Source organism: Salvelinus alpinus, chromosome 11 (assembly GCF_045679555.1).
Source record: "Salvelinus alpinus chromosome 11, SLU_Salpinus.1, whole genome shotgun sequence".
Classification (NCBI taxonomy): Eukaryota; Metazoa; Chordata; class Actinopteri; order Salmoniformes; family Salmonidae; genus Salvelinus; species Salvelinus alpinus.
In genome coordinates, this window is record NC_092096.1 from 51,073,290 (window position 1) to 51,090,969 (window position 17,680).

General features: G+C 41.7%; 1 protein-coding gene across 4 annotated transcripts; it reads right to left on the bottom strand.

Annotated features, from left to right (window-relative positions):
• Nucleotides 1-12,283: 12,283 nt before the first annotated feature.
• On the bottom strand, nucleotides 12,284-16,712 carry LOC139534336 (NACHT, LRR and PYD domains-containing protein 1 homolog). Of its 4 annotated transcripts, XM_071333409.1 has the most exons (9): nucleotides 16,615-16,712; nucleotides 16,340-16,422; nucleotides 14,725-14,762; nucleotides 14,519-14,583; nucleotides 14,163-14,383; nucleotides 13,794-14,053; nucleotides 13,292-13,417; nucleotides 13,024-13,156; nucleotides 12,284-12,753 (listed from the first exon to the last, which is right to left on the bottom strand). In XM_071333409.1, exons 2-9 carry the CDS (start codon nucleotides 16,359-16,361, stop codon nucleotides 12,461-12,463), a joined length of 1,158 nt encoding a protein of 385 aa, XP_071189510.1. In that variant the 5' UTR covers nucleotides 16,362-16,422; nucleotides 16,615-16,712; the 3' UTR covers nucleotides 12,284-12,460. The 4 variants fall into 4 exon arrangements, with proteins under 4 accessions (XP_071189510.1, XP_071189512.1, XP_071189509.1 ...); XM_071333411.1 differs by lacking the exon at nucleotides 16,340-16,422 and having other exon boundaries at nucleotides 16,615-16,644; XM_071333408.1 differs by lacking the exon at nucleotides 16,615-16,712 and having other exon boundaries at nucleotides 16,340-16,608.
• Nucleotides 16,713-17,680: the final 968 nt, after the last annotated feature.

The window sequence follows — 17,680 nt, forward strand, 5'->3', positions numbered from 1 at the left end:
TCTTTCATTTGCCATACCACAAGTATTTTTATGTAAAGTTTATGATGAGTTCTTTGGTCAGATTAGGTGAGTGTCCAGAATATCTCCGGACATTCTGGGAAAATGTTGCTACATATTCACAATGTATAACCACGATTGCAGTGCTAAATATGCACATTTTCGAACAAAACATAAGTGTATTGTATAACATGATGTTATAAGACTGTCATCTGATGAAGTTGTCCAAAGGTTAGTGATTAATTTGATATCTTTTGCTGGTTTTTGCGAAAGCTACCTTTGCGGTGAATAAATGCGTTTGTGTGTTTGGCTATTGTGGTAAGCTAATATAATTCTACATTGTGTTTTCGCTGTAAAACAATTAAAAAATTGGAAATATTGGCTGGATTCACAAGATGTTTATCTTTCATTTGCTGTATTGGACTTGTGATTTCATGAAAATTATATTATATGATATCCCTGTCCCATTAGGCTAGGCTATGCTAGTCAGCTTTTTGATGAGGAGGATCCCGGATCCGGGATGGATATTAAGTAAAGGTTAACTTAACTGAACTTTAATTGAGGGAATTCAGCAGAGTTCTCTGAGACATTTACAACTGAAACAATTGAAACTCTGAAAATAAATACATGGGAAAATGTTACCAAACATGATAATAATAGGCCTGCATTCCGGTAGGCAGCTAACTGTAAAATTACACTTTCCATCCTTACCTCGGAAGGTCACTGTCTCTTCGCTGATTGCCTGTGAGTGAGACAACGCTAGCTAGCCAATTGGAGCGTAGTAGAACGCATAGTTTTGGCTTAACTGCATTGGGAAAAAGACGCACCTTGTCTTACATGCTGACCACACTGCTCGCGTTGCAAAATAAATGTACACATACACGTTATTCAATCATTGTACCCACACTGCTCGCACGCGCCAACGAGCGTCTGCGTTGCCAGGCACTAAAATAGAAGTTGCTTCTATTTGTGATGCCGAACGCGATGTAAGTCCTGCCTCTCCCATCTCCTCATTGGCTTTTAGAAGCATATGCCATCTCCTCATTGGTTATACCCACGTGGGTGATTGAAAGATGAACTGAGGACGGTTGGTCGGTTGTGGTAAAACACCTTATTATGAAAGTTAGATGCCAATCGCCATATAAAGTCCAAAGAAGAAAAAGCCTTGGACGAGAGATGACTAGAAACTATTTGGTTGACCGAGGGTATGTTTGGCGGCGTGAGTGAAGGAGGCTTTGTTGCGAAATAGGAAGCCGATTCTAGATGTCATTTTGGATTGTAGATGTTTAATATGAGTCTGGAAGGAGAGTTTACAGTCTAGCCAGACCTAGTGTCGTGTCTTTGGCTATGCCGGATTAAGTGATATGATATGCTATTCTCTAAAATCCTTTCTCCGTAATAAATATTACTTGATTGAGCTAATCATGTAAATGTAATTAACTAGAAAGTCGGGCACCACGAAATAATATTTATAGAGCTGTTATCTTCCCGAATAAACTCTTAATGACCTAGTAATATTTTACATCAATAGCAGTCAATATTAATCGTCACCTTAATTCAGTCACATCTGAAAGTTGTAAATTCTTGGTTATCTTCACGAACCCTGGCTAACAAGTTGAATCAGCAATACAAAATTGGGTTTAATTATTTATTTACTAAATACCTAACTAATCACACAGAATTACATATACACAGAATGAATCATACCTTGATTACAAATTACGTCATAAAGGAAAACGTCCCTAGCGGACGGAACAGATATGACAGCTGGTTACACAAAAGAAAAGGGGGCTGGGTTTGAGTGAAAGAGCGGGAGGACTTGAGGAACAAAGGGAGAAGCCATGCTATCGTAAATACAGTATCTTATGCATTCTAAATTACCACCCATTTGGAAAAGGAAAATGCAATAAATATTTACTCTGAGCTGCGCTTCTGTAAGTTGGTGGTAGATGGAAAGCCGTGTTGCCCAACCGAGTCCTTTGTCCTTTGAAGAATGTCTCTGGTGGTAAATTGGATACGTTGTAGTAACGTCGATGTGTGGTAGACGGGATACTCTGTCTGTTCTTTCCTAGCCCACGTTTGCAGCTGCTGCTAACTCAACGGCTAGGAGGTATCACTTCTGTAGTGAATACCATTCGCAACCAAAGCTCACGCTGAGGTAGGCTTAGTTCTGTAGATTACATGTTAGTCCTTTTAACGCAGAGGCTGCAGACCTCACGTACTTGGAACAGGAGGTTATATTTTCGTCAAGGCTTTATATAGTGGAGCGAGAAGGGTGTGTTTGAAAAGTTTTATAACCCATGTCTCTTCACAGGGGCGGGCCACTGATTGAGCAGAGCCCTAACCTTATGAAAACCCAAATCTCTCATTTTGAAGCTAAAATTACATTTCATCTCTTCACCAATAATTTATATTCAAACATTTAAATTGAACAACAATTCCATGTGACTCCGATAACTACAATGTGCAGACTTTCCACTGTAGAGTTTGTCATCCTATCATTGATGAGAATGTCTCAGATGACAACCGAACTGACATCATATTCATTAAGTACCACCGCATATGTTCAATTGGTCGGATTACCAGAATATAGTTAATTTTCCCCCACCTTCTGATGTTCCCAGAATCTCTATGTTAACCAAAGGATTTTCAAATGTCACATCAGTAGGGTAGAGAGAGGAAAAAGGGGGGGAGAGGTATTTATGACTGTCATAAACCTTCAGCCATTTTTCCAGCCAAAGAGAGGAGTCACAAAAAGCACAAAGAGATAAAATTCATCACTACCCTTTGATGATCTTCATCAGATGACACTCATAGGACTATATATTACACAATACATATGTCTTGTTCGATTAAGTTCATATTTATATCCAAAAACCTCTGTTTACATTGGCGCCATGTTCAGAAATGCCTCCAAAATATCCGGAGAAATTGCAGAGCCACGTCAAATAACAGAAATACTCATCATAAACTTTGATGAAAGATACATGTTTTACATAGAATTAAAGATACACTTGTTCTTAATGCAACCGCTGTGTCAGATTTCAAAAAGATTTACGGCAAAACACAATATTCAATAATCTGAAAACAGCGTTCAGCCACACAAACAAGCCATACAGTTACCCGCCCAAATTGTGCAGTCAACAAAACTCATAAAAAGCATTATAAATCTTCACTTACCTTTGCTGATCTTCGTCGGAATGCACTCCCAGGACTCCCACTTCCACAAGAAATGTTCGTTTTGTTCGGTAATGTCCATCATTTATGTCCAAATAGCTATTTTTGTTGCGTGTTTGGTATACAAATCTAACATCAGGGAAGCGCGTTCACTAAAACCTGACGAAATGTCCAAAAGTTCCGTAACAGTCCGTAGAAACATGTCAAACGATGTATTGAATCAATCTTTAGAATGTTTTTAACATAAATCTTGAATAACCTTCCAACCGGCAAATTACATTGACTTCAGATGAGCGATGGAACGGAGCTCCCTCTCATGTGAACGCGCATGGTCAAAGAATGGTCACCTCATGGCAGACCTGACTAATTCTCCTCTCATCCGGCCCCCCTTCACAGTAGAGTCATCAGACAAAGTTCTACAGACTGTTGACATCTAGTGGAAGCCGTAGGCAGTGAAAACTCATCCATATCTCGCTGTGATTTCAATGGGAGCTTGGTTGAAAATCTACCAGCCTCAGAATTTCCACTTCCTGTTTGGATTTTTTCTCAGGTTTTTGCCTGCCATATGAGTTCTGTTATACTCACAGACATAATTCAAACAGTTTTAGAAACTTCAGTGTTTTCTATCCAATACTAATAATAATATGCATATATTAGCAACTATGACTGAAGAGCAGGCCGTTTACTTTGGGCACCTCTGTGCACCTTTCATCCAAGCTACTCAATACTGCCCCTGCAGCCATAAGAAGTTAATGCTTTTCGACCTGTCCCCAAATTAATATAATTGGTTCTGAGTTTGTTTTGATATTTCAACCTGCGTGTCGTGATCACATTTGGTGTGGGGGGACAAAATCAATTTGCGTATGCACAGTGTTAGTGTGGGGAGAGCCCTAAAAGAATGTTGCGTTGATGGTGCGCCAGGCTGCCTACACAGTTGCCGTGTGAGTATGGAACCAGGCAAATAAGACCTGTGCAATGCTGTACACCTTCTTTTTTTTTGTCAGAGAGCCTAAACGCCCTAACCTGAGGTATTCAAGTTTGAAGGTCTGAATGTCTGACGAATATTGAAACTCAAACCAACTGTACCACGGTGTGAATCGGCCCTGAAGAGCCACACAATTATTATACCTTTATTTCAACAAGGAACACAGACTGTGTTTACACATACAGTTTAGGTACTATACATGTTTACACATACAGTTTAGGTACAACGATTAAGAAACTACACAAGATAAACAACACAAAAAATACAGCAGCAGATTGTTACATTTACAAATAGGTTATTCCCCTAACAGCACAAGAACTTGCATTACCCAAAGCAGTTAAAGCAATACAAAAATAAAATCCAATAAATGTTTAAAATGTGCAAGGGGAACAAGAGTCTCAAGTTTCAGTTTAGTCTGCAGGCTATTCCATAGGCAAGGAGCGTAACAGGAAAAGGCAGCCATACCCAACTCTGTGGAAATCGCATGGGCCTCAAGTGTAATCCATGTTGAGACAGGTTTTAGGAATTCTAATTTTGATGAGTGATGATAAATAAGAAGGTAGTTTATTCAGAAGTGCTTTATAGACAAACACAAGAGCATGTTCTTCTCATCTCATGGACAGCGAAGTCCAACCCACATTTTGATATAAAACACAGTGGTGAGTTCTGTAGCTAGCACCCGTAATAAACCTAAGTGCACAATGATAAGTAGCATCTAGCGATTTAAGTGTGGATGCCGTAGCATGCATTTAGATAATATCCCCATAATCTATAAACAGACATAAAAGTAGCTTGCACAATTTGTCTTCTATTTGTAGAGGACAAACATGTCCTGTTTCTATAGAGGAAGCCTAGCTCGATTTTTAGCCGTTTACAAAGTTTGTCAACATGCATTTTAAAAGACAGTTTATCATCCAACCATATCCCTAAGTATTTATATGCAGAGACCTGATTAATTGGAGTGCCATCTAAGCTCGTAAGTGCATATGTATATTCAACCAACTTTTTGAACCTATTAAAAATCATAAAATGTGTTTTCTTTGCATTTAAACCAAGTTTCAGCTATTACAAGGGTCTTTTATACATCTTAAAATCTGTCTCCAATTGTGATAATGCTTGGTCAGCCGTTGAAGCGACAGAGTACATAACAGTGTCATCAGCATATAAATTAATTTTACACTTATCTCATCACCGATATTGTTTATGTAGAGAGTGAACAGTAATGGACTAAGTATAGAACCTTGTGGGACCCCTTTAACCAACTCCAATGGCTCCGACTGGATGCCGTCGACTCTAACAGGCTAGGCTGACTTCTATCCTTTTAGATAGTCATGAAACCAACGACAGGCATCCGATCCCAGTCCTATTAACGACAGCTTACCCGAAAGTATTGCATGGTCTACAGTGTCAAAAGCTTTAGACAAATCTATGAACAAGGCGGCACAGTACTTTCTATTGTCTAGGGCATTAGTAATACAATGCTGCACCCTGCGCTGGCGCCAGTTCTACATTGTGACTTTTTCTCAGCAACAACCTCCAGGGCTTTTTAATAAAATAAAAAAAAGTATTACAAAAAACACAAGGAATGGTTAAAGTATTAGAACATGAAGGACAAACAATACAGCATCAAGACACTATCAAACATCAAATCAAAGTTTTTGTCACATGCGCCGAATACAACAGGTGTAGGTAGACCAGTGAAATGCTTACTTACAGGCTCGAACCAATGGTGCGGGTAAAAAAAGGTGTGTGTGTGTAGGTAAGTAAAGAAATAAAACAACAGTAAAAAGAGTAGCAAGGCTATATACAGAAACCTGTTAGTCAGGCTTATTGAGGTAGTATGTACATGTAGGTATTGTTAAAGTGACTATGCATATATGATGAACAGAGAGTAGCAGAAGTGTAAAAAGAGGGGTTGGCGGGTGGTGGGACACAATGCAGATAGCCCAGTTAGCCAATGTGCAGGAGCACTGGTTGGTCGGGCCAATTTAGGTAGTATGTACATGAATGCATAGTTAAAGTGACTATGCATATAAGATAAACAGAGTAGCAGCAGCGTAAAAGAGGAGTTGGGGGGGGCACACAATGCAAATAGTCTGGGTAACCATTTGGTTACCTGTTCAGGAGTCTTATGGCTTGGGGGTAAAAACTGTTGAGAAGCATTTTTGTCCTAGACTTGGCACTCCGGTACCACTTGCCATGCGGTAGTAGAGAGAACAGTCTGTGGCTGGGGTCTTTGACAATTTTTAGGGTCTTCCTCTGAAACCGCCTGGTGTAGAGGTCCTGGATGGCAGGCAGCTTTGCCCCAGTGATGTACTGGGCCCTACGCACTACCCTCTGAAGTGCCTTGCGGTCGGAGGCCGAGCAATTGGCGTACCAGGCAGTGATGCAACCGGTCAGGATGCTCTCGATGTTGCAGCTGTAGAACCTTTTGAGGATCTCAGGACCCATGCCAAATCTTTTTAGTTTCCTGAGGGGGAATAGGCTTTGTCGTGCCCTCTTCACAACTGTCTTGGTGTGTTTGGACCAATCTAGTTTGTTGTTGATGTGGACACCAAGGAATTTGAAGCTCTCAACCTGCTCCACTACAGCCCCGTCGAAGAGAATGGGGACTTGCTCGGTGCTCCTTTTCCTGTAGTCCACAATCATCTCCTTAGTCTTGGTTACGTTGAGGGATAGGTTGTTATTCTGGCACCACCCGGCCAGGTCTCTGACCTCCTCCCTATAGGCTGTCTCGTCGTTGATCAGGCCTACCACTGTTGTGTCGTCAGCAAACTTGATGGTGTTGGAGTCGTGCCTGGCCATGCAGTCGTGGGTGAACAGGGAGTACAGGAGGGGATTGAGCACGCACCCCTGGGGAGCTCCAGTGTTGAGGATCAGCATGGCAGATGTGTTGCTACCTACCCTCACCACCTGGGGGTGGCCTGTCAGGAAGTCCAGGATCCAGTTGCAGAGGGAGGTGTTTAGTCTCAGGTTCCTTAGCTTGGTGATGAGCTTTGAGGGTACTATGGTGTTGAACGCTGAGCTGTAGTCAATGGACAGCATTCTCATATAGGTGTTCCTTTTGTCCAGGTGGGAAAGGGCAGTGTGGAGTGCAATAGAGATTGCATCATCTGTGGATCTGTTTGGGCGGTATGCAAATTGGAGTGGGTCTAGGGTTTCTGGGATAATGGTGTTGATGTGAGCCATTACCAGCCTTTCAAAGCACTTCATGGCTACGGACGTGAGTGCTACGGGTCTGTAGTCATTTAGGCAGGTTGCCTTTTGTGTTCTTAGGCACAGGGACTATGGTGTCTGCTTGAAGCATGTTGGTATTACAGACTCAATCAGGGACATGTTGAAAATGTCAGTGAAGACACCTGCCAGTTGGTCAGCACATGCCCGGAGCACACGTCCTGGTAATCCGTCTGGCCTTGTTGACCTGTTTATAGGTCTTACGTCGTCTACGGAGTGCGTGATCACACAGTCGTCCGGAACAGCTGATGCTCTCATGCATGCCTCAGTGTTGCTTGCTTCGAAGCGAGCATAGAAGTGATTTAGCTCGTCTGGTAGGCTCGTGTCACTGGGCAGCTCGCGGCTGTGCTTCCCTTTGTAGTCTGTAATAGTTTGCAAGCCCTGCCACATCCGACGAGCGTCGGAGCCGGTGTAGTATGATTCAATCTTAGCCCTGTATTGACGCTTTGCCTGTTTGATGTATCAGTCTTTCCGCAACAAAGCCATCCTTATGTGTGAGGGTACGTGTGCATGATAGTGAAATAAAATGTCATAGTTTCCTTTTTCATGATCACAATCTTGTGAAGCCCGAACCCTCCAAAATCCCCCCACAGTTCCCCAATAGCTGTCCCTCAACCATTCGCTTTTTTTTGCCAATCGACTCATTCACAGGACGCCTGCTATATTCCACTTTATCAAGCGGTAGCCGTGCTACTGCCTTTATGGTGGCCGTTTTCCTCACAGCTCACCCGACCTGCGACACAAAAGCTGCCAGTCGAAAGCAAGACGCTTTTTCGTAGCTGTTAAGTAGATTCCCAAATGCCTAATAAAAACAAGTCATTACGAAATTGTGTAGTAATGCAAATAGGAAATGTCTATTCACCAGAAGACATGTCCCAAAACTCTGCTCATCCAGTGGCGGTTCTAGCTTGTATGACTCCCTGGGCGAACCCCCCCTTCAGCCCCCCCCACCCCCCAAAAAAGCACCATTCTGCACTAACTGTAATTTTTATTCAGACATTTGGAACAACAAAAATAATCATAACATTTAAAACTATATAAATATTAAAACATACAAATGTGTTGATTTGGCACTTGAGCAACAATACATGACCCATCCCCCAACACTGTCAACCAAGAGTCAAGACTAAACCAATTCACCTTGGGTGTGCAGACTGGTTTTATATTATCCTTAACGATTTTGCACAAACCAGAAAAAAATGCAACAATATGTCTGTGAAACTATATATTCACAGTATTATGAATGAATTGTGGTTTATTTGGTAGTGTGACTGATTTTACTAATTGCATTAGTACTGTACAAAGTTAGATGTGCGCTGTTTGATAGATTCCCCCGCTTCCCCTACATCGGGCTTCCAGTGGGGAGACCTGAGGTCAACCTACCCCCACCCCCATCTCATACTTTTGAGTGGGAGACCTTCCCAATCTGCCCAGCTCATAAACTAGAATCAGGGCGCCCACTCTGACAAGGTTAATTGACCCACAGTCCCACACCGTGACATATCTTTGATGTGATGTGCAGATGAGTGATAGAAAACCGATCGCGCAAATGTCACCATTCCAACTTTTTTTGTGCGGCTGCCCATGTTGCCTATACCTAAATTCGCCACTGTGCTCATGTAACAGTATAACTTTAAACCGTCCCCTCGCCCCGACCCGGGCGCGAACCAGGGACCCTCTGCACACATCAACAACAGTCACCCACGAAGCGTCGTTACCCATCGCTCCACAAAAGCCGCGGCCCTTGCAGAGCAAGGGGCAACACTACTTCTAGGTTTCAGAGCATGTGACGTCACTGATTGAAACGCTATTAGCGCGTACCCGCTAACTAGCTAGCCATTTCACATCTGTTACACTCACCCCCCTTTCAACCTCCTCCTTTTCCGCAGCAACCAGTGATCCGGGTCAACAGCATCAATGTAACAGTATAACTTTAAACCGTCCCCTCGCCCCGACCCGGGCGCGAACCAGGGACCCTCTGCACACATCAACAACAGTCACCCACGAAGCGTCGTTACCCATCGCTCCACAAAAGCCGCGGCTCTTGCAGAGCAAGGGGCAACACTACTTCTAGGTTTCAGAGCATGTGACGTAACTGATTGAAACGCTATTAGCGCATACCCGCTAACTAGCTAGCCATTTCACATCCGTTACACTCATCACTACTCAAATGACAAAATCATCAGTACTGACTTACCACTCATGTAAATTAGTGAAACAATGTATTGAGTAGAACTTGTAAGGTAGTGATGAATAAGCATTTCACTACACCCACAATAACATCTGCTAAATGTTTGTGACTAATAAATTTAGATTTTAATAGTATTTCTTTCATGAGGTTGTGGCGATATACTGCCATCTGGTGGCGACTAGAAACAATTCCATAATTATTACATCGTTTTTAAAAAATTTAACCTTTATTTAACTAGGCAAGTCAGTTAAGAACAAATTCTTATTTACAAGGACGGCCTAGGAACAGTGGGTTAACTGCCTTGTTCTGGGGCAGAATGACAGATTTTTACCTTGTCAGCTCGGGGATTCGATCTAGCAACCTTTCTGTTACTGGCCCAACGCTCTAACAACTAGGCTTTCTGCCGCCCCATGATGGTCTGTGAAAATAAATATTATTGCTTGACAAAGTACTTAAGTACTTTAGTTTGACACTCTCTGTATGCAAGTTTAAATCAAATAATTACTATGAACTTAAAGTGCAGACTGTCCGCTTTAATTTTAGGGTATTTTCATCCATATTGGGTGAATTGTTTAGAAATTACAGCATTTTTTTGTACATAGTCCCCCATTTTAGGGGAGCAAAAGTATTGGGACAAATTCACAAGTTAAGTATTTGGTCCCACATTCATAGCACACAATGAGTACATCAAGCTGGTGACTACAAATTTGTTAGATGCATTTGCTGTCTGTTTTGGTTGTTTCTCAGATTATTTTGTGGCCAGTACAAATTAATGGTAAATAATGTATTGTGTCATTTAAGTCACCTTTATTGTAAATAAGAATAGAATGTTTCTAAACACTTCTAGATTAATGTGGATGCTACCATGATTACGGAAAGTCCTGAATAATAATGAGTGAGAAAGTTAAGACACACATATCATACCCCCCTCTCACCATTACAACAACGGGGGAGGTCAGCATTTTTTGGGAGGGTATGATATTTGTGCGTTTTGACTTCCTCACACATCATTATTCATGATTATTATTAGAAGTGTTTAAATACAACTAGAATGTATCTACAATAACAGTAACCCCAAAAGGGTCATATTACATTGTGTAGAAATGCAGGAAATTATCTTTAGATGCCCCCCCCCACCCCCATGTACCCCCTACTTCTAAAACCAAAGTTGTGCCCCTGTATATTTACAGTTGAAGTCAGAAGTTTACATACACCGTAGCCAAATACAATTCCTGACATTGAATCTGAGTAAAAATTCCATGTTTTAGGTCATTTAGGATCACCACTTTATTTTAGGAATGTGAAATGTCAGAATAATAGTAGATTTATTTCAGCTTTTATTTATTTCATCACATTCCCAGTGGGTCAAAAGTTTACATACACTCAATTAGTATTTGGTAGCATTGCCTTTTAATTGTTTAACTTGGGTCAAACGTTTCGGGTAGCCTTCCACAATAAGTTGGGTGAATTTTGGTCCATTCCTCCATACAGAGCTGGTGTAACTGAGTCAGGTTTGTAGGCCTCCTTGCTCGCACACGCTTTTTCAGTTCTGCCTACACATTTTCGATAGGATTGAGGTCAGGGTGTTGTGATGGCCACTCCAATACCTTGACTTTGTTGTCCTTAAGCCATTTTGCCACAACTTTGGAAGTATGCTTGGGGTCATTGTCCATTTGGAAGACCCATTTGAGACCAATCTTTAACTTCCTGACTGATGTCTTGAGATGTTGCTTCAATATATCCACATAATTTTCGTTCCTCATGATGCCATCTATTTTGTGAAGTGCACCAGTCCCTCCTGCAGCAAAGCACCCCCACAACATGATGCTGCCACCCCCGTGCTTCACGGTTGGGATGGTGTTCTTCGGCTTGCAAGCATCTCCCTTTTTCCTCCAAACATAATGATGGTCATTATGGCAAAACAGTTCTATTTTTGTTTCATCAGACCAGAGTACATTTCTCCAAAAAGTACGATCTTTGTCCCCATGTGCAGTTGCAAATCGTAGTCTGGCTTTTCTATGGCGGTTTTGGAGCAGTGGCTTCTTCCTTGCTGAGCGGCCTTTCAGGTTATGTTGATATAGGACTCGTTTTACTGTGGATATAGATACTTTTGTACCTGTTTCCTCCAGCATCTATACAAGGTCCTTTGCTGTTGTTCTGGGATTGATTTGCCCTTTTCGCACCAAAGTACGTTCATCTTTAGGAGACAGAACGCATCTCCTTCCTGAGCAGTATGACGGCTGCGTGGTCCCATGGTGTTTATACTTGCGTACTATTTTTTGTACAGATAAACGTGCTACCTTCAGGCGCTTGGAAATTAATCACAAGGATGAACCAGATTTGTGGAGGTCTACAATTTTTTTTCTGAGGTTTTGGCTGATTTCTTTTGATTTTCCAATGATGTCAAGCAAAGAGGCACTGAGTTTGAAGGTAGGCCTTGAAATAGATCCACAGGTACACCTCCAATTGACGTCAATTAGCCTATCAGAAGCTTCTAAAGCCATGACATTTTGGGAATTTTGCAAGCTGTTTAAAGGCAGTCAATTTAGTGTATGTAAACTTCTGACCCACTGGAATTGTGATACAGTGAAATATTCTGTCTGTAAACAATTGTTGGAAAAATGACTTGTGTCATGCACAAAGTAGATGTCCTAACCGACTTGCCAAAACTATAGTTTGTTAACAAGAAATTTGTGGAGTGGTTGAAAAACGAGTTTTAATGACTCCAACTGTACATGTGTAAATAAAAGTAATGATAAAAAAATAATGATACGATGCACCTTTTATAAAGAAATAAAACAAAGCGCAACTGACATCATTCATGCCATTTCCCCTAAAATAAACTTAAAATGTTCCCCTTTCACCAACCTAGCTCATCATTCCCGCTTCAGGTGATTGATTAGGTATGGCTCCAGCTCTGTCAGGATCTCTAAGAACCGATCTTTGCAATCGGAGCCACATCCTTTTAAGGGCCCATCAAAGAGCTCCCTCATCTTTTTCTGGTTATTTCTTTCAGCTATCATGTCACTGTAGCCATCAGCAGTGATGACTCCACTCTTCAGGAGTCTGTCCAAGATGGGATCGACCTGGCTCACTCTGTCAATCAGGGCTGTCTGGTGGAGGTCCACAAAGTGCTGGTCTGAGGTCAAGATGGGACCCCTGTATTCAGCTATAAAGGAAACTGATACAATTAGTTTGCCTTTACTTATGACCCTTAAACACATTTCTAGGACGGGATTCAATCAATGGCGCAGTATTGGCAAGTGCATTACAGTTTACTTTTAAATGTAGTTTACGATTGAGCCGATATCAGCAGTGTTTACCATGAATGTAAAGGAATGTGCATTGTCTGTAGTGCAGCGTGCAACTCGCCTGAGGAATCCCGGCTTTAAACAATATTTGACATTTATGGTTACTAAGACAATGGATCTTTTCTGACCTTCTTGTATTTCGTGGTTCCATATGGTTTGTTTACGACTTTTACAGCTTAGGTTCAGACTGAAGTCAGAATCTGCGTCTCTTATGAACACCTCAAAGAAGTTTGGTGGGTCAACATGTGCGAGCTCCAATCTCTGAGACAATAGATAGATAGTGTTAGACTAACAGACATTGAAATTAGTAATTCTTCTTGGGGGGGGGGGGGGGGTGTTCTGGGAATGTGCAATGTTTTGGATTTCATTAATGTTCTATACAAGTTCAAACCGTACACGAGGGTTAACATCAGAAGGACAGGATGTTGTGAGGTAGAAATCACTAGTCAACCATTGGGACTTCTCTGGTCTTGGTTTTAGGATCCTTGTGGATCCATGACACTTCTCCTGTTTCTCCACTACCTGTAGAACAAGCAAACATATCCATCACTGTGTATTGCACTGTATACTTCCAATTACCATTTGTTCTCAACATTGTTTGACAAGAAAAAGGAAAAACTATAACATGGGTGCTAAGTGTCATAAAAAATCCAAGTCCAGGCACATGTGTGGGTTTGAAAGTTGATAAACCTTTAAATGTGTGGGCTAAGTCATTAAAATACACCATGTCTTGGCTAACGCTTTGATCAGGGTGCCTGATTGTTTTACGTTTGTCTGATCTGGAGTGTTTAGATTTTTTTAAAGTCAATGGAAATTGTTGCTGAGGACCATCCTGGTTGAATAAATACCGTATATGGAAGTAACAATGAGGAAGAGGAACAGAGTTAGCCTTTATAACCTGTGTTAGTGCAGGATCACATGGCATCAGATAAGCATGTAGCGTGAGGTGTGCTGTCCTGGCTCGGTAGATCTGCAAGTCACAGTGCACGGAACACCCTAATGCCTGCAGGATAACACCTCTCAGAGAGAAAGATGGATGGAGAATCTTGACGTGGAAGCGGGTGACCTTATCCACTTGTTCTATGGACACACCACGGTCTTCTACATGAAGAACTCTCACTTTCTGCTTTATAGAGGGATCATAACGATCTCCAACCCCTAAAATGGACAGAAACCAGAACATTTACATTATCAGTTTGAATAAAATGTATTGAGAATTCCCAGGTAAATAAAACAATGTCTTGTCCAGTATAGCTGATATCCTTACGTGCACCAAAACAGAGAAAATGTGGCAGATGGACTTCTTTCAGTTTTCCTTCAATGATTTTGATGTCCAGTAAGGGGCCTCCTTGCCTGTACCCCATGCTTTGTAGCACTGCCCTGTGAGGATCCCAAGAGCTGAAGTGGTACAGAAGTGTGACTTTGCGCTCACATACCCAGCGCAGCCCTGATATTCTGCACTCATAACGTCCTGCGATAGATTCAAGTCTGGAAGAAGGGAATGCAAATTAGGTAACCAAAATATTAAATAAACTGAATTACTGAATCATCTGTTGATCAGGATTTGTTTGTGACAGGTGCTAATTATTGAGGTAGAGGGGAAAGTAAGTCCAAGGTGTTTACCTGTAGATTGAAATCTCATTTTCTGTAGACACTAACGGCTCAAGCGCAATCCAAATTTCTGCGGTCTGTTCAGGATTGAGCCAACCAAATATGGTAAAACCTTCAGATTAATCTTTCAAAAATATTTGGCAATTTTTGTAACAGTTATGAGCCTTGTGTAAAATAAGTAGATTCTTCATAATAATATCAACATTTTGTCCTCTCACCTTAAGATGGCTGCAACTCAAGCATTCCATCAGAGTATCTGAAGTCAAGTCACATAATAAATAATAAGTAAAGGAATTAAATAACCAGACAATGTATGTATCTATCAAGTAAGAGAGCGGTTCTAGGAATGAACCCATCCATGAATAATGAATAAACCATAAAAATCGACCATCCAGATACTTTAAGTACATTATCATTTGATTAGCTGTATTATCATCAAGGACCTCAGCCACTCGAGCCACGGCCTGTTCTCGCCTTCTGGATGGTAGCGGGGTGGTCAGTACAGGTGCATCAAAGCTGAAACGGGGGGACTGCCATCTTAAGCTGATAAAACAACTTCTATCTCAAAGCCATCAGACTTTCAAACAGTCCCCACTAGCCGGCCTCCACCCAGTACAGCACCCTGCCCTGAACTTTAGTCGCTGTCACTAGCCAGCTACCACCCCGTTACTCAACCTTGCACCTTAGAGGCTGTTGCCCTATATACAGTGCATTTGGAAAGTATTCAGACCCCTTGACGTTTTCCACATTTTGTTTTGTTACAGCCTTATTCTAATCAATCTACACACGATACCCCATAATGACAAAGCGAAAACAGGTTTTTAAAATGGAAGTAAATTTATACAAAATAAACAGAAATACCTTATTTACATATGTATTCAGGGGCGGGAATATTTCCTGCCGCAGCCATAGTCCGAGCATGTATCATTTAGACCACTTCTGACACCATGTTTCATGTAGTTTTATTGAAGAAGCCAACAGTGCATTCGCCAGCGTGTATCAACTTCCATATCCCGCACGCAATGGTATCCGGTCTATAACCTAACAGTTAAGCACCATACCAGCAGGTGGTCTATAACCTAACAGTTAAGCACCATACCAGCAGGTGGCATCCAATCCTTACACATAACAGTTTCCACTTCACAGTAACAGGACTTACAGTTGACCGGGGCAGCTCTAGCAGGGCAGAAATTTGACAAACTGACTTGTTGGAAAGGTGGCATCCTATGACGGTACAAAGTTGAAAGTCACTGAGCTCTTCAGCAAAGCCATTCTACTGCCAATGTTTGTCTATGGAGATTGCATTGCTGTGTGCTTGATTTTATACACCGGTCAGCAACGAGTGTGGCTGAAATAGCCGAATCCACTAATTTAGATGACATTGCTCATCTAAATATTTCTTTCTTTCTTAATTCAAACATGTATATGTGACCAATAAAATGTTATTTGATTTATCTTCACATTGCTTTAGACACACTTACTTCTGGGAAGTCAATCACCTTTGTGGAAATTAATGTTTATACTAAGTTCTTTACTTGCTTTAATAGTACATCAAATGTACTTTATAAAAGCCCTTTTTACATCAGCATAAAGTGCTTTACAGATTGGGTAGCCTATCTGAAACTCCAAAGAGCAAGCAATGCTGGTGCGGAAGCAAGTTAATTGGCTACAAAAAACTCCCTTCAAGGCAGGAACCTAGGAAGAAAGCAAGGCTCTTCTCTCTGTGCCTGGTGTATTTATTTATGCCCACACTTTTTAAGCACATACAGTCACCCTACAATGAAATAGCAAGAGTAGGCCTACCGCACAGAAGGGTATCGGCATAACACTCACCTTGTTGTTTTAACGTGGCCATTTTCTGTCAGATACAGTTTACATGGATAATGACGTCAGCTGCCTGCTTCTGTCTGGTTCAACTGTAATTCACAACAGGACGTCGAGTGCTAGTTTACTTTCTCCAAATGCAGTCTTATTTTGACCTCTCAACCTGTGTTATTTTCTCCCTGTAACATCCACTAAATGTATGTACAATAACAAATAACCCTCTCTCAGAAAAAGAAGAGAATGAAAAATAGAAGACTCTTTCCTGGAAGTGAGAAAGTACGTACCTAGTGAGAAGGCTGGAACGCCCTATCGATGTGAACTGAGCCACAATAGCGATTAGCCACACTAGTGGAATCAACTGTTGGCCTTCAAGATAAAAGTTCCCGCATTGAAACTAATGCAAACCAATACAAATAGTGGAATCACGTCATTTGGACTAGATAATGCTACATATGGTTGGAATGTTGTTATATCAATTCAACAAAAGACAATAATGATCTAATTTGACCCAAAAAAAGCTACATCGCACTGTGGATGTATTAAGACTTCAGAATTTCATTGGGGGCATACTTATATGCACCCGACAGCCTTACCTATGGATTGTGCACCCATGAAATGGTGTATCATCCTACTCAGTGACACTCACACAGAGGCATCCTGCCCATAGGGTGCATGCCTCTGGTGCAGCTTGTATTTGCCTCTGGTGCAGCTTGCATTCAGAGGTCCCATGTAGAGCTCCCTCATCTGGTCCTGTCTGGGGCTTTCGGCCAGCACTGTAGCCCTCGACAGTGACAGCTCTCTTCGCCAGAAGTTTCTCCAAGATGGGCTTGGCACACTCTCTGGATCAGGGCCACAAAGTGCCAGTCTGAAGTAAAAATGGGACAATGCACAAGCCTAACTACTTTTTCATGTGATGAAATCTTAGTCACAAATTCAATAATTGTATTAACTAAACATATATACACTCCCGGACAGTTTATTAGGTACACCACCCCATTCTCAAAAATGGATAGCTCCTACAAGACAGTGAGTCACGTGGCTATGACTTGCTATATAAAGCAGGGCGACAAGCATCGATGCATTCAGTTACTGTTCGATTGAATGTTAGAGTCGGCAAAACAAGTGACCTAAGCGACTTTGAGCGTGGTATGATCGTCGGTGCCAGGCGCGCCAGATCCAACATGAAACAGCTGCCTTCCTGGGCTTTACACACATGACAGTGTCTATGGTTTATTTAGAATGGTGTGACACACAAAAAATATCCAGTCAGTGGCAGTCCTGTGGGCGAAAACAACTCGTTGATGAGAGAGGTCGAAGGAGAATGGCAAGAATCGTGCAAGCAAACAGGCG

Excerpts from the sequence above, each read along its gene's own strand:
- LOC139534336 (XM_071333409.1), bottom strand. The coding sequence starts at position 16,361 with ATGGCCACGTTAAAACAACAAG. Across the intron at positions 14,584-14,724 it reads TGAGTTGCAGCCATCTTAAG|ACCGCAGAAATTTGGATTGC; the intron begins GTGAGAGGACAA and ends AATCCTGAACAG. Across the intron at positions 14,054-14,162 it reads TTTTCTCTGTTTTGGTGCAC|GGGTTGGAGATCGTTATGAT; the intron begins GTAAGGATATCA and ends TGTCCATTTTAG.